Here is a 14,983-nt window from a genome sequence, read left to right as displayed (position 1 = left end):
ATTCGGCGTTTCTGCAGTCCCAAGGTCTGCTGCTATTGCTGCTTCAATAATTTTTGATGCAGTATCCGCTGTTAATCCCTTTGCCTCTCCCTGAATGACTCTACAATTTCTTGCAGCGCTCTCAATAGTATCCGCACAGCTGATGTACTGTACAGTTACGTCTCTCAGATCACCAAGGACTTCCTCAGTTGTTGGGATTGGTGGAGGGGTGGCTGGAGTAACCTCAGTAGAGGACAGAGTTCGTTCCAGTGGAGGGCGTCTTGGTCGGGAGGAATCAGATCCTTCATTTTGGGGTTGGCTGAGACTTTGATTAGTAATGCCTCTAAAAGAAGGATCTCTCTGTGCGAGGCTTGGGATCCTGAGTAAGAGCATTCTCTGTGGTGTTGTCTGCTACCCGAAGGGTATCCATTGGAGTTAGAATGGTTATGATCATAGCCTCTTCCATGGGAACCCCTCGATCCCTGGTGATGGTCTAAAACCGGAGTCTGGGATATGTTAACACGTCTCTGGGGAGAGAAGGATCGTGTAGGGGTGACAATGTTCGAAGAAGGGTGAACGCGTGGCCTTGGGGGTTGGAAGTTGTCACTTAGTGTGGAATAGTTTCTCCGAAGTTCCAGTGGCAACGGTACGCTTTCTCTCGGCCTAGTACTCTCCTGTCTTTTCGTAGATTCAATAAATCCAGGGCAGTGCTTTTTCTCATGCATTAAGCGTTGACAGTAGAGACAGTAGTTTTTGAGATTCTTGTAGGGAAGATAGACTTTTGCTTCTCCTCCTTCAGGGAACTCAACTATGGTGTCCTTGATGATAGGTTGCAGCCCGTCAATAAGTATCTTCAGTTTGGCTGAGGTGTTTGTGATCTCCACGTCCAGAAATTCGCCAAGTTCCTCTCCAATACGTTTGAACATATCCGGGGGCCAGAAGTGTTTTGGAAGACCCTGGAGCTCTATCCAAAAAGGGATCATACAAGGGAAAGATTCAGATATAATAGGTTCCCATCTTTGAAGAATCACCATCCATTGGTCGAAATTGTATGGTCTGTTGTCAAGTACTTGTTGGAGATCCTCTTCGTTTTCAAACCGGAACTGGAAGCAGCCTTTGCCAAGATCTGAGCCCGTAGCTTTCCCTTTGAGGTTCCACCGGTTGGACAGGAACGAGAAAAGAGACCAGAGTCTTTGGACTGATGGGTTTGTAAGTCGGCCTATAAGGGTAAGGGAGTTCTCTTTGATTAGGGTACTAGTGTCAAGTTCCGGGGCTCGGATTCTTTTGCAGGGTGGGGGAGAGTATCCTCTCACAGTTGACTTGCCTTTTAGGTAGTAAGGTATTATGTTCTCCATGGTTTTCTGGGACACAAGACAGAGGTGGGGGGGGGGGGGGGGGAGGGAGCAGGCCAACGATTAGGGTTACTCACTGCTTACAGTGAGATTTTTATAAACGGGGCACAAAGCTTACACAACAGGTATAAATAACGGAGAAGAGTTGAGAGTTACAGAGAGGTGGCGAGTTCCATACCAGTGATACAAGTTCTGGCTTCAGGACCTCTTTGGAAGAACATTAGGCAGTGGGAGGGTGAGGCTGATATCGGAGTTTTGTCGCCGGAAAGGGACGAGTGACCACCGAAAACCACCATGCGACCAAACGGACCAGCATATATTACTCTTTTTAGTTGACTTTGTTAGGTAAGATCTGGTTTTTCAAAAACCTCATTCTGTTTTAAGGTTGCATGGGGGGACGTGCCTGGGAGAAAAATTCTCTCTCTAACTTCTCTCTCTAATATATTATTTCATGAAAAAATCTCCTCCTATCTAATACCTGTCTTATTTTGTTGTTTGGACCTAATTAACTAAATTCATTTTCACTTTTGACCTAAGTAACTACTGGCCCATAAAACAAAAAAAATACTCTCAATATTTTCTTGTTTCTCTTCTTCAATAAGAACCACTTGTAGCCCCTTCTGATCTATATCCACCATTTATCAGTTTGTAAGCCCCTTTTGATGATTGTTTATTTTGAAATGATAAATATGAGTTTCAATCTTGTGTATGATTTAGGGGCAAAAACAGATTCTAAATTATGTATAAAATTTATTTCTTGGTTTCAATCTTATAAATGATTCATGGGTAAGAAACGATTCTAGGTTATGTTAGATTGTGGGATGTTTATGTGTTCTCAAAATTCTCTTATCAGTTCATAAATTTTTGGCTCAAAGTTTCAATTTTTTGTTTTCATTCCTACTTAGTTTATGGCCTTTAATCTTATATAATCTAATGGTGGGATGCTTTCCGTAAGTAATTTGATAATTACTTACTCATTTATTCCTCATTAGATCTTACCAATTCTTTTTCCTTAAAAGTAGAATTCATTCTGTTTTCCATAAAATTAGAATTCAATCCCTAATTACTCTCACAAATTTTCAGTCATTATTATTTAACTTCAGTCATTAGCTTCCTATGAACAATTATATTATTTTATATATCTTTCCAAATTTAAATAGGTATTCTTGGATAATTTTTATATTTTTATTCAGGTTATCATGTTTATTTTTCGCATTAATACTACAAAGAAAAAAATTATATGAAAATGTTTGACAAATTTATTTATTCATTAGAGTGTTTATGTATGAGTTTTCTACTTTCCATGGGCCGGTCTGACAATTTTCAATTCCATACGCCAATGTATTTTAAAAAACCTTTTTCATTATTGTAAATAAAATTATAAAAATAGTAATATAAATAAAGTATTTTCATTCTTTCCATATTGTAGTTCGTTTTGGTTTATGAAATTTTTCTTTGTCTTTTCAATGTTTTCATGTTCATTTAAACATTTATACGAAAATAAATATCATATTTCCTAATAACTCATTATTGTTTTAAAACTTTTCGAATATGGAAACTTTTTTATAAGAGTTTCCAATTTGTTTTCCTAAATTAAATTTTACAATACATCTCAGTAAAACCAAGTTTAATTAACATTAATCCAATGCTCATTCACCAACAATTCAAAAGATGAAATATGTTTTTACATAAACCTAATAAAATTTCATCCGTAAATTGGATATCTACATGAATAATATATTGTTTTCTTATACAAAACTTGAACTTCTAATTTTTTTTGAACTTATAAAAAAAATCTAATAATAACTGAATTTATAATTTTTTTTTCCTACATAAAAGAACTAAACTTTTGGCCTAAAATATACCCAAGAAAAATTGATGTCATAATCCTTGGCTTCACTTCCTTGGCCTATGGGTCGGGCCTTGAACCGTGTTTTATTTTTACTTCAGGTTGTTGTGTTTGTTGGTTGTGTTAATATTACAACATATGAAAAAATGAACTATCATAATTTAATATGTTGAACATGTTAGGTTTTGTTCCTTTATTATATTTTAGAATCTCTATTTTTTCTTTTTTTTTTCTTTTTCTTTTGGGCATTCATGTGGTAAAGCAGGCTCAAATTTCTTCTTATTAGATGATGCATATGAGTCTCTCCATTGTAAATTTAGTTTCTTATTAGTTTTCATCTTTAAGAAAAAAAACGTATTATAAACTATTATAAGAAAACGAAAACTGTATGTTACTATCATATGATGAAAAACCATGTTGTTAAGCTTGTGATGTCTTTTTATCTCATGATACGATATGAGTAATATATGCTAATTGTATATTGGTATAATATATTTTTAGGAATCTTAGTATCAAATTACGCATTTTCAAAAATACCCATTTTCTTATGTCACTTTTTAATAATACCCTTTCATGTTGTTCATTTTCAAAAATACTCATTTTCTATGAATAAAATGATTAAATTCTAAATTTAAAACTCCAAATACTAAACCCTACCCCATCAAAACTATATCCTAAATGTAAAATTGAGAACCCAGACCTAAAAATAATTCTTAAAATTAATTTAACATATTGTAATTTGTGTGAAAGAGGACAAAAATGAAAATGTTCAAAAAGGAATATTTCAAAAAGTATTTCTAACAAATTCTCATTTTAGAAAGAGGTTCCTAAATTTTTCTATATTAAAAATTTATATTATATTATGAGAAATTCAATGGGTCTCTCACCAATGCATATGCTCTAATATGTATTGAAAATCTAAAAGGAGAAAAAACCATAAACACTCTACTATGCAATCAAAATTTTCTCCATGTGTTGAAATACTCTAACACTATATATAAAAAGATAACTCAAGTAACATAAAACAAATGAACCGAAAAAAAAATATATGATCAGTATATTTTTAAAATCACAAAAATAACCATTGGTAAGTAAACAAATAAAAACTAATAATCTCCAAATTACTAAAATTGAACAACAATGTAAGCTAAACCCGTGCGTAATACGAGATGACTTCTAGTATATATATATATATATATGTATCAAATTCAGACTAAAATGGTAAGATGTCTTTAGTTAATAGTTGCCTGAAATAATGACATAGAGCTACTAATGTCAATCTGACATTTGGTAACTATATTACCAAAAAAGTTTCCAAACTTTGAAAAGTAAGTTTAAATTTTTTTACATTTTTTTGGTCAATTTTAAGGATCATATTAGATGTTCAAACAACTGAGCACTTCGAAAAACGAACATCTACATAAGAGGTATCCATCACATGTATCTAATACGTTAAGCCAAACATTCGGCGAAACTAGTGAAAATCAGGGAATATTAGATATTTCAAAATTAGGTAACGTAACCACCGTAAGGATGCGAGTCCAAGGGCACTAAGAAGATTAGCCACTTAGTGTATATATGTACAGACACATCTTGTTTATGTGTTTTCCATGCCGTATGTTAATGTCACGAATATATACTTTATCTAATGTCTACTGATGTTATGTTTAGAATAATAGTCTAGATGAGATCATGAGAGCCTCCAATCTAATGTCTAATGATGTTATGTTTAGAATAATAGTCTAGATGAGATCATGACTCATGAGAGCCTCCAACTACGAATACGAAAAGCTTCTTCGCTTATGTTTGTAGTCCCATACAAAAATTAGTCATCTTAGTTATATTTTTTCAGAAAACAAGGAATACTAGTAGAGCCGGTCTCAAGTTTTGCTTGTGCGGCCTTAGATAAAATATTCGTTTTACAACAAAAAAACATCTCACTACATACATTTTTTTTTGTTTGGACAAAACTCAGTACATACATTTTATTCGTCGATAGTTTAGCGGATACGTGACATGTCATTCAAACAATAAAGGTAAACCAATCGTCGGCTACATTGAATTTCTCAGCTTCATGAACAATAATAATATCAGAATTCTCTAATAATATTTTAAACTAATTTTTGATTACAACTTTTTAAATAAACTGTAAAATATACACAAATTTTTGTTTCCATCATTTGAAACAAATTTTGACACAAAGCATACACGTCTATTCCACTTAACAGATCCTGTATGGTAGCATTAACTGAATTAAATGAACACATTTAAACAAAACATGATTTATGAATCTGAGATTTACCCAGTTTGACACCAATTTGGCCTAAAATAACTTATTTGAACCCCATTCGATCCTCATAACTAGATTGACACAAAATTTGTGTTAAAAGTCCGAAGAACCAAACACTGGAAAAATGCAATTTAAATTTTTTTTTTTTTTTTTTTTTTTTTTTTTAACACTTAACTTCATTATATTAACTGATTACAGAGTTAAAATCATGTACAAGACATGGTGGGACATCATTGAAAACTGAGAAATTTGAGAGCATAAAACGTTGAGACTTTGCTAGTTTATCAGCTAGTCCATTTGTGCGCCTTGAAGTCCATCTGAACATAATATTGGTGAATCTTGATGCCCATCCTTGAATATCTTGTAGCCAGTTATAGATATCGAATCGAGTGCCCTTGTTATGAATTGCATCTATTAGTTGTTGGCAGTCACCCTCAAAGATAATGTTTGAAAATCCTCTGTTCCAAGCTTGCTGCATTGCAAAGATTAGGCTTTGGCATTCAGCTTCTAATGCAGAGTTGACAACATTCCCTGTTTGTTGACCCGCTTCAATGAAACTACCATGTGCATCTCGTATCAACCAACCTGCGGTAGCATGTCGTTCTTCACTTATGTAACTACCATCATAATTGCATTTTAGCCAATCGTGGGGAGGTTTCTGCCAAGTTGGTTCAGTTCGTCTGAATCTATTACTACCAGGTTGGACATGGGAAAAGGACTCAGTATTAGTTGACAGGACTGATAACCATTCATCAGTTTCTTGTTTGGCATCTCGAAGATCACGATACCAAGGATGAAGTTGCTTTTGAAAGATAAGCTTGTTGCAGCTTGTCCAGATTTTCCATAAAATCCAGAAAGGCAAGAGAGATAGTCGATCATAACTTTGACGTTGACTGTGAAAATGCAGGAGCTCGGAGATTTTTGTTTCTAGTGTAACATTCGGGAGAAGTAGACTTGATATTGGAATGTTCGAACCTCTCCAAATCTGCATTGCGTGAGGACATGTAAAGAAAAGATGATCTGTTGTTTCAAAATCAGAAACACACCGTTTGCAGAATGGGTTCACAGCTATATGACGACGATCAAGTTCTGAACCCGTAGCTAGCGCATTTGAGGATAAACGCCAGAGGAAATGTTTGAGTTTCGGGGGGATTTTTAGCTTCCATATCTTAGACTTAGTTTGTGGATCACCATTGGGTGGTCTTACCTGAAATTCTTGGTCCAGGAGGTGAGTTGCAAGCCAATAACCTGACTTAACTGTATAAATACCATTGTCTGTATAGTGCCAACCTAAGTAGTCTTGATTCTGCCAATGACTAAGCTTGATTGAGAGCACATGCCTAACATCATCCGGATGGACTAGATTACGAACTAATCTTTCATTCCAGCCACTTTTATTTGGCAAAAATAAATTATCAACAGAGGCCAGATCATTCTGCAGTACATGAACTGCCCGAGGGGGTCGAGGAGGATGAACCGGAAGCCATGGGTCAGACCAGGAGCTGATACATGTACCATCACCTACTGTGAACCGTAAACCCTTCTTCAAAAGGTCACGACCAACAAGGATTGATTGCCACCCAAAGGAAGGTTGTGTTCCTCTCGTAGCATCAAGTATACTAGAGCCTGAAAAGTATCTTCCTCTAAGAATACGTGAGAGAAGGCTATGCGGGTGTTGGAGGATTCTCCATGCTTGTTTAGCAAGTAGTGCCTCATTAAATTTCTCAATGTCCCTAAAACCAAGCCCTCCTTCTTTCTTTAAATACTTAAGCCGATCCCACGCAACCCAGTGAGTCGCATTACCATTCTGCAGTGTGTTCCACCAGTAGTTTGCCAAGATTCTTTCAATATCCTCACAGATACCTTTAGGCAGCTTGAAACAATTCATTGTGTAGACAGGCATTGCTAATGCTATTGCTTTTAATAAGATCTCCTTACCGCCATGAGACAAGAACTTGTTGTTCCAACCTTTTGTTCTGTTTTGAACCTTTTCCACAATATATTGGAAAAGTTCAATCTTCTTTTTACCAAACTGCTCTGGAAGTCCTAAGTACTTACCGCATCCTCCATCATTATGAATATCAAGGCAATGACGGATGTGAGTTTTTGTTGTATCTGGAACTCGTTTACCAAATGTTATTGCAGACTTTTTTGTGTTGATTCTCTGTCCCGATGCTCTTTCATATTGTAGCAGTATGTCTTTCAAAACTGAGCATGACCTTGAGTTTGCTTGGCAAAAAAACAAAGAGTCATCAGCAAAAAGTAGGTGGCTCACCCTCGGACAAGCATTGCTAATCTTAATACCCTTAATCAAGCCCCCTGCCTCTGCACGCTTCATCAAGTGACTCAAAACTTCCGCGCAGAGAATGAATAGATAAGGTGAGAGAGGATCACCTTGCCTTATACCCCTCTCTGGCTGAATAAAGCCTTGTGGATTACCATTGACATTAACTGAGAAAGTCGGAGTTCTGACACAAGTCATTATCCATTGGATCCATTGAATATCAAATCCGAATTTGAATAGAGTTTCTTGAAGGAAATCCCACTCAAGACGGTCATAGGCTTTAGTAATATCAGTCTTGATTGCCATGTAAGAGTTAGCACACCGGCGTTTGACCTTTAAAGCATGTATGAGTTCATGCGCGATGAGGACATTGTCTGTGATGTTCCTACCAGGAATGAAAGCAGCCTGCTCCTCAGAGATGATATGGTTGAGGTGTTGTTTAAGCCTCGCCACTAACACTTTAGAGATAATCTTGTAGCTGACGTTACATAGTGCGATAGGGCGGAACTCGCTCATGTGATTTGCAGCAGTGGTCTTCGGTATTAAGCAGATATTAGTATGGTTTAGGTTCTTATCAAAAACACCATGCTCAAAGAAATTTTTGACTTCCTGTATTACCGCGTCCTTTGTAGTTTCCCAGAAGTTTTGATAGAATGCTCCAGTAAATCCATCAGGCCCCGGTGCTTTTAAAGCACCAATTGCAAAGACTGCATCCTTTATCTCCTCCTCTGTGATCGGTCGTACTAAGTCTTCATTCATCTCAGGCGTAACTCTCTGATGGAAATCTCGGAAGACATGGAAGTGATTGTTTTGGGGAACCAATTCACTTTTAAACAGATTTGTAAAATAAGTCTGTGCTACTTTACCAATTTCACCATCGCCGAAGTGTTCAAAGCGATCATCATTTAAATTTAATTTAATTGTAAATAAATTAATTAGGTTATTTTTAATAAACCCAAAAAATAAAACACTCGACATCACAGTTTTTAAAAAAATCAAAAACTCAACTTTGATTTCTTCTCCGGCGTGGGAGAGAATAAAACGGTGACAAAATTGGCTCACCGTCGGTCTTATTTTGAGTGTCCGGCGTAGGAGATTAACAGATCGACATTGGGTGAGTCTCTGTCGGTTAAGGTGAGGCGAGTGACATCGTTTTCTCCGTTGGTGAGTCCAATTTCTGATGGCGTAGTCGGCTCTCCGTTGGAATCTTCTGCCGGTGTTGTTGTTTGAAGTCGATATCCAATTTCGATAGTGTCTAGTTTTTTTTTTCAATTTGTCGACTTTATCCTTTTCTTTTTGGAGAAATTTTTTGTACTTTTGTTATGAGGTGAGATGTATGTAAGCTGTTTTTTTTGTTATCTTATTCCCACGATTCATAAGCTGATCTTTCGGTTTGGAATTTTAGTGTATTGGTTTCAAGGTGAGATGTATATTAGCATCGGTTATATTATTCCCACGATTTGGAAGCAATGGGTTTTAAGTTTGTTTGCAATGGGTTTTAAATTTGTTTGCCATGGGTTTTTGTGGATCAATTGTTGACTCAAGATTTAAATTTCAATATGTATAGGAATGGCGTCCTCGAGTACAGTCTCAAAATATCCTCCTCGCCTCTATGGAGAAGGAAGATCTCCTTTGCAAAACAGGAGCATGAACCACAATTGCTTTTTGTCAAAAATTGGGATAATGGAAGAAAGTTTAGGCTTCGATGTGTGGGATAAGTTGAAGGAATCATCTCTTGGAGTATTTATTAAGTTAGCTGAACTAGGATACAGATGGTCTGCCGCAAAAGTTCATTATATCCTTACACATCAGCTAGCAGTCGACAATTCTCATGAGGTATGGTCGTTGATTGATGGTAGACCTATCAGGTTTTTGTTGAATGTGTTTGCTGAAATAACGGGCTTAAACTATGATCCAGGTGACCCGTTGGAGAACTTAGATGTTGATCATCATGAATTTTGGAGCGAAATGAAGATAGCAACAACTTCAGACGGTCCAAAGTATACTGAGTTGGAAAATGTTATGGATTTTAGCAAGACATGGACTCCAGCGAAAAGGATGATGGTTGGTAGGCTTATTGATTATCTGTTGCAGTACATAGCATACATCATGGCTCTAGAATCCCTCTTTCAAGTGCTAAAAGGGTTTTTGATGAAGATTTTTTTGAAAAACATCCTTGGGGTCGAGTGGCTTTTACTTGCTTAGTCAATTCAGTCAAGATTGTTGACTTAGATAAAGACTCTTACACTGTACAAGGATGTGTGCATGCTTGGTTGATTTGGTTGTATGAGAGTGTGCCTGGCATTGGAGAACTTTATGGGCTGAGGTCTTTGAGTAATGGTGTTCCACTACTTGATTGACAATCAACCAGGAAAGGTATCAAAATTGATGAATTCATAAAGAATGAGATGGCTACACATGGAGAGGTTAGTTTTCGAAATTAAGTATTAGACCATTTGTTTTTAAATTTGTCTGAGTTTATTTTTTCGATGTGACTAGGAACACTAATATTTTACTTCTACGTTGTATGTAGGTGGGTGTAAGGCACATGATTATTGTTTCAGAAGAAAATATGTATCATAAATGGAGTGACGACGAGGATAATAAGGATCCGGCGCTAGCCAACTTGATTACTGATATTGTCCATGATTGCTTACCTTTAGATGTTTGGAGAGTTGAGAAAACAGTGAGCATGGGAAGAAAAAAAATGAAAAGCTAAAGAAAATGAGAATTGGGAGAGTCGAAGCAGTGATAAGAAATTGAAAATGAAAGCTGATTTCTCAATTGATGAAGAAGGAGAAAAAGATGTAAAGAAGAAGGAAAAGAAAGGCAAGAAACATATGGAGGTTAGTTATTTTTTCATTTGCATATTCATCATAGTTATTTATTAATTTGCATATTCATCATAGTTAGTTATTCATTTTCATATTCAGCGCTAGACAACTATACGAATTTAGTTACATATAAATGATTGCAGGATGTGGAAGATGAGAGAAAAGGCTTGTTGGATATTTGGAAGGTGATAGAAAAAATGAATGGGACAATTTCCGACTTGGGCAAGAATTTAATCAGTAGAATGGACGCTTTAGAAGGTAAATTCGATTCTTTTGTTGAGAAGAGAATGGGTATCTTAGATGGGAAGCTTAGTGAGAATATTAAAATGGTGGAGGTAGATTTGAAAGGAATGAAAGATACAAAACCCACTGTTGTCCCAAACAATGAAGAGGATGAGGCACATAGTCAACAACCAGTAAGTTATATTTCGGTTTTTAATTTTGTTTTGTTTAATTTTTTTCGATATTGTAATATGATTTTCTTTGTCATCTAACTTATTAATATTTGGCAGTCTTGGATGGTAGAGATGAAACCGACTTCGAATGATGAATTTCCAGTCCCTCGAGTGGTGAAGAAGGTTTACACAGTGAGTAATAAAAAGAACAAGACAGAATCAGAAATATCTGCTGACCTTCCTTTATGTGAGAAGAATTATCAGAAGAATATTGTGGGTGATGTTTTAAAGAAACTTGGTCGCAAGAATGAGAAGCCGAAAGCTGCAGTTGTTGGAGAAAGTACCGAACATAATAAGAAAAAGGGAAAGCGGCCAGCTGTTGCCGTTGATGAACTTGAAGATATTACTGAAAAAGTTGTAGCTCTCCATACTAAAATGGCTTCCAGTTCTGAAGATACATGGGATGATCCTCAACAACAGTTGGCCAGTAAAAGGCTTGATGCAACATTGATATCTCTTGGAGAGGCGTTAAAAACTTTGGACGGAGATAGGACACAAGCAAAACGAATGCAACAGTTGGCAAAATCTCAAAAGTATCAATATGTTGGTAACTCTACTGTTAAGCGCATAATCCCTTCCAATGTGTCTTATGATCTTCTTAAGCCAGCTGAAGATGATAAGTTACAAAAACTTCTTGATTTCCTGAAGCGTGATCAGTAAGTATTATCCTTATGATACTTACATTATGTTTTTAATTTCCTATTAGTACTAGGCCTAGGCACTTTACCCGTATTCGACCCGTTACTCGGCTCATACCCGTCCCGAAAAAAGGGTACTCGTAGGTTTAGGGTCGAGTAAAGGGTATCATAATTATATTATCCGTGAGTAAGGGACGAGTATCGGGTATTGATTTAGGTTTTGATACCCGTCCCGTTACTCGTTCCTTTATCCGTTTTGTTACCCGACCAGTAAATACCCTTTAATATTTTGTATTATTATTATTATTTATTATTAATTTATAAATATATTATAGAGTAAAGTTAAAGCCTAATTTCAACTTAGCCCAACTGAAATGATATATATGAAGCCCAATTGAATTGTACTCATTAGCATTATGATGTAAACTGTGACAACCCGTCCCGCGGACCCCACTAGCCCACCGCTAGCTGCCCCAACGGACCGTCCATGGACCCCACTAGCCCACCGCTAGCCGGCCCAACAGACCCCAAGAAGGCCCTGCAGGGCATCGATCCTAACTCCTCACCGGGCAAATGGAACTATTCATCCAAATCCACAGTAGGTTATTGGTGCGCCAGGCGTTCCTCGAACCCTGGTCCCCACTCTTTAACAACCTTCCCACAGGACAAGCTGTCACCAATTGATCTGGCGTTCCTCGAACCTTGGTCCCTCACCCTTTAACAACCTTCCCACAGACAAGTTGCCACCAATTGATCAATTGGTGACAGCTTGTCCTGTGGGAAGGTTGTTAAAGAGTGAGGACCAGAGTTCGAGGAACGCCTGGCGCACCAATAACCTACTGATGGATGTGGATTTCCACAGTGATGGGTTAGGATCGATGCCCTGCAGGACCAGCTTGGGGTCTGTTTGGGCGGCTAGCAGTGAGGCTAGCGGGCTAGCAGTGAGGCTAGCGGACTAGCAGTGAGGCTAGTGGGGTCCACGGGACGGGTTGTTACATAAACATTATGTTTTTAATTTCCTATTAGTAATTTAGTACTCATTAGCATTATTATGTAAACATTTTTACAGGGAGACACCTTTGCAAACTGGAAATGTAGATGTTAGATTTTATTGGAAGATTATGACACCAAGATTGGATCAGCCTAGTTTTAATTATGGATGGTTGAAAGACTATGTAAGTAAATACATATTAGTTTTGATTTATTAAATACACTAGATTAGGACCCACCCGATGTGCGGGTTTATAATTTTTAAAATAAAATTAAATTTATAAAAGAATATAAGTAAATATTTTTAGTAAGTAAATAGATACACCGAGGTGTCCAATGTTATATTTGATATAAAATATGCGACTCTACGGTTGAAACTATTAATCACGTTTTTATTTTGAATGTCCTCGTTCCTATGAAGTTTGGGATTTATCTCTGATTCTGGTCTTGTCAGAGGGTTTACCATATGAGTCAGTGTACTCAAATTTGGATTTTGTTTTCTGGAGAGACGTCTCTCAACAGGGTGATCCTGATCATTTTTTTCAATTACCATAGATTTTATAGGCAATCTGGAAGGCCATAAAAAAAATCAAGGTTAAGAGATAGAGGCGAATGATATAATTACTCAGACTTTGGGCGATAATTTAGCCTGGGAATAGGCGCTCTCTTTTACGGCAGTCATGTCAGCTCTATCTTCGTATTCAGATGTCCATGTTTCTTCACCTCGTTGTCAAATTGATGGTTCTTGGAAAGCAACCAATGTGCATTCATTACTGTAGGTTTTTTTCTTAAAAAAAAAATTAAATAAAATTAGGTTTTCTTTTATCTATTTTATTTTTATATAAAACCTTTTTATGGTAGGTTTTGAATTACATTTTATTTTTTAAAATTTTAATAAACTTAGAATTAACATGTGTCAACATCTGAATGATACAATTGACACGTGTTACGATCTTGTTAATTAGTAATTTTGACAGAGATAGAGGCGAATGATATAATTACTCAGACTTTGGGCGATAATTTAGCCTGGGAATAGGCGCTCTCTTTTACGGCAGTCATGTCAGCTCCATCTTCGTATTTAGATATCCATGTTTTTTCACCTCGTTGTCAGATTGATGGTTCTTGGAAAGCAACCAATGTGCATTCATTACTGTAGGTTTTTTTCTTCAAAAAAATTTAAATAAAATTAGGTTTTCTTTTATCTATTTTATTTTTATATAAAACATTTTTATGGTAAGTTTTGAATTTTTACTTTTTTATTTTTTAAAATTTTAATAAACTTAGAATTGACATGTGTCAACATCTGAATGATACAATTGACACGTGTTATGATCTTATTAATTAGTAATTTTCACATCAAACTTTATATAATAAAAATCAAATTAATTGACATATTTAAACAAAAAGCATGGCCAATATCAAATCTCCTACGGTTAGATATTGAAATTGCAAAATCTAGTAAAGGTTTAGTAAAGATTATGTTTCTAATTCACGTAGAATAGTAAAATAGTAAAAATCAAATTAGTTGACATATTTATTTTTGAAGGACTTATATATCTCCTACGGTTAGATATTGAAATTCCAAAATCCAGTAAAGGTTAAAGATTTTGTTTCTAATTCACGTAGAATAGTAAAATAGTAAAAATCAAATTAATTGACATATTTATTTTTGACACGTGTCAACATCTTATCAATATATTTGACACGTGTCACAATCTCGTTAATTAGTAATTTTGTCATCGAACTTTATATAATAAGATAGTGTTGATGTTATGGTCATTTCTAATGTGGGTTTGATTGTAATGTAGCACATGGGCGCTGATAACAGGATTTTCACCCAGGGTATCAATTCCCTATGCAGTTGTAGTTCAAAGGGGTATTAATCCAAACAGTTGTTATGCTAGCAGATAAGATATGATCAGAAGCAAGCAAGTCAAGCCAAGCAATAATTAGGGTTTAATCTAACAATCGTAAAATAAGCAAAATAAAATAAAAAGGCAAGAACCACACGACCTAAGCTCTCAATACAAGCATTCGAGTACAGGATCGGGTGGAGTGATCGGATCGAGAAGTCAAGGATGAACAACTCGAAAGTATACACGAAGCTGGTGATCAAGTACCAGTTCGGGTAAGGGGTCGAGTTATAAAATAAAGTTAAACAATCAAGATAAAAAAGCTTCTAAGGATGGGGTAATCGACTCATAAGTGTTCTTGACCAGTATGGATGTCCTACATGCCTCAAGCAAATATTCCCTAGACAATGAATCTCTAAAACCTTGTTAAAACACTCTCGTGATATAAACAATCAACCT

At 36.0% G+C, this 14,983-nt stretch overlaps 2 protein-coding genes across 2 annotated transcripts; both read left to right on the top strand.

The window, feature by feature from the left end:
* The first annotated feature begins 8,727 nt into the window (after positions 1-8,727).
* Positions 8,728-11,819, top strand: LOC104710820 (uncharacterized). Its single transcript, XM_010427480.2, has 5 exons — positions 8,728-9,590; positions 9,673-10,180; positions 10,288-10,600; positions 10,732-11,004; positions 11,101-11,819. The coding sequence occupies exons 3-5, from the start codon at positions 10,520-10,522 to the stop codon at positions 11,701-11,703; spliced, it is 957 nt and encodes a 318-aa protein (XP_010425782.1). The 5' UTR covers positions 8,728-9,590; positions 9,673-10,180; positions 10,288-10,519; the 3' UTR covers positions 11,704-11,819.
* LOC147938043 (uncharacterized) lies at positions 9,324-10,473 on the top strand. Its single transcript, XM_087465442.1, has 3 exons — positions 9,324-9,898; positions 10,126-10,180; positions 10,288-10,473. The coding sequence occupies exons 1-3, from the start codon at positions 9,324-9,326 to the stop codon at positions 10,471-10,473; spliced, it is 816 nt and encodes a 271-aa protein (XP_087321568.1).
* Positions 11,820-14,983: the final 3,164 nt, after the last annotated feature.

The sequence above is a fragment of the Camelina sativa genome, chromosome 9 (genome assembly GCF_030686135.1).
Source record: "Camelina sativa cultivar CO46 ecotype springtype chromosome 9, ASM3068613v1".
Taxonomy (NCBI): domain Eukaryota; kingdom Viridiplantae; phylum Streptophyta; class Magnoliopsida; order Brassicales; family Brassicaceae; genus Camelina; species Camelina sativa.
Note: the sequence above shows the minus strand (reverse complement) of the source record. Positions and strands in the feature narration are given on the sequence as shown.

Bases quoted from the DNA above. Each gene is read 5' to 3' on its own strand.
- LOC147938043 (XM_087465442.1), top strand. From the start codon at position 9,324: ATGGCGTCCTCGAGTACAGTCTCAAAATATCCTCCTCGCCTCTATGGA. The intron at 9,899-10,125 runs GTTTTTGATGAA...ACAATCAACCAG, and splicing joins CTCTTTCAAGTGCTAAAAGG to GAAAGGTATCAAAATTGATG. The intron at 10,181-10,287 runs GTTAGTTTTCGA...CGTTGTATGTAG, and splicing joins AGATGGCTACACATGGAGAG to GTGGGTGTAAGGCACATGAT.
- LOC104710820 (XM_010427480.2), top strand. From the start codon at position 10,520: ATGAAAGCTGATTTCTCAATTGATGAAGAAGGAGAAAAAGATGTAAAG. The intron at 10,601-10,731 runs GTTAGTTATTTT...AAATGATTGCAG, and splicing joins AAGGCAAGAAACATATGGAG to GATGTGGAAGATGAGAGAAA. The intron at 11,005-11,100 runs GTAAGTTATATT...AATATTTGGCAG, and splicing joins AGGCACATAGTCAACAACCA to TCTTGGATGGTAGAGATGAA.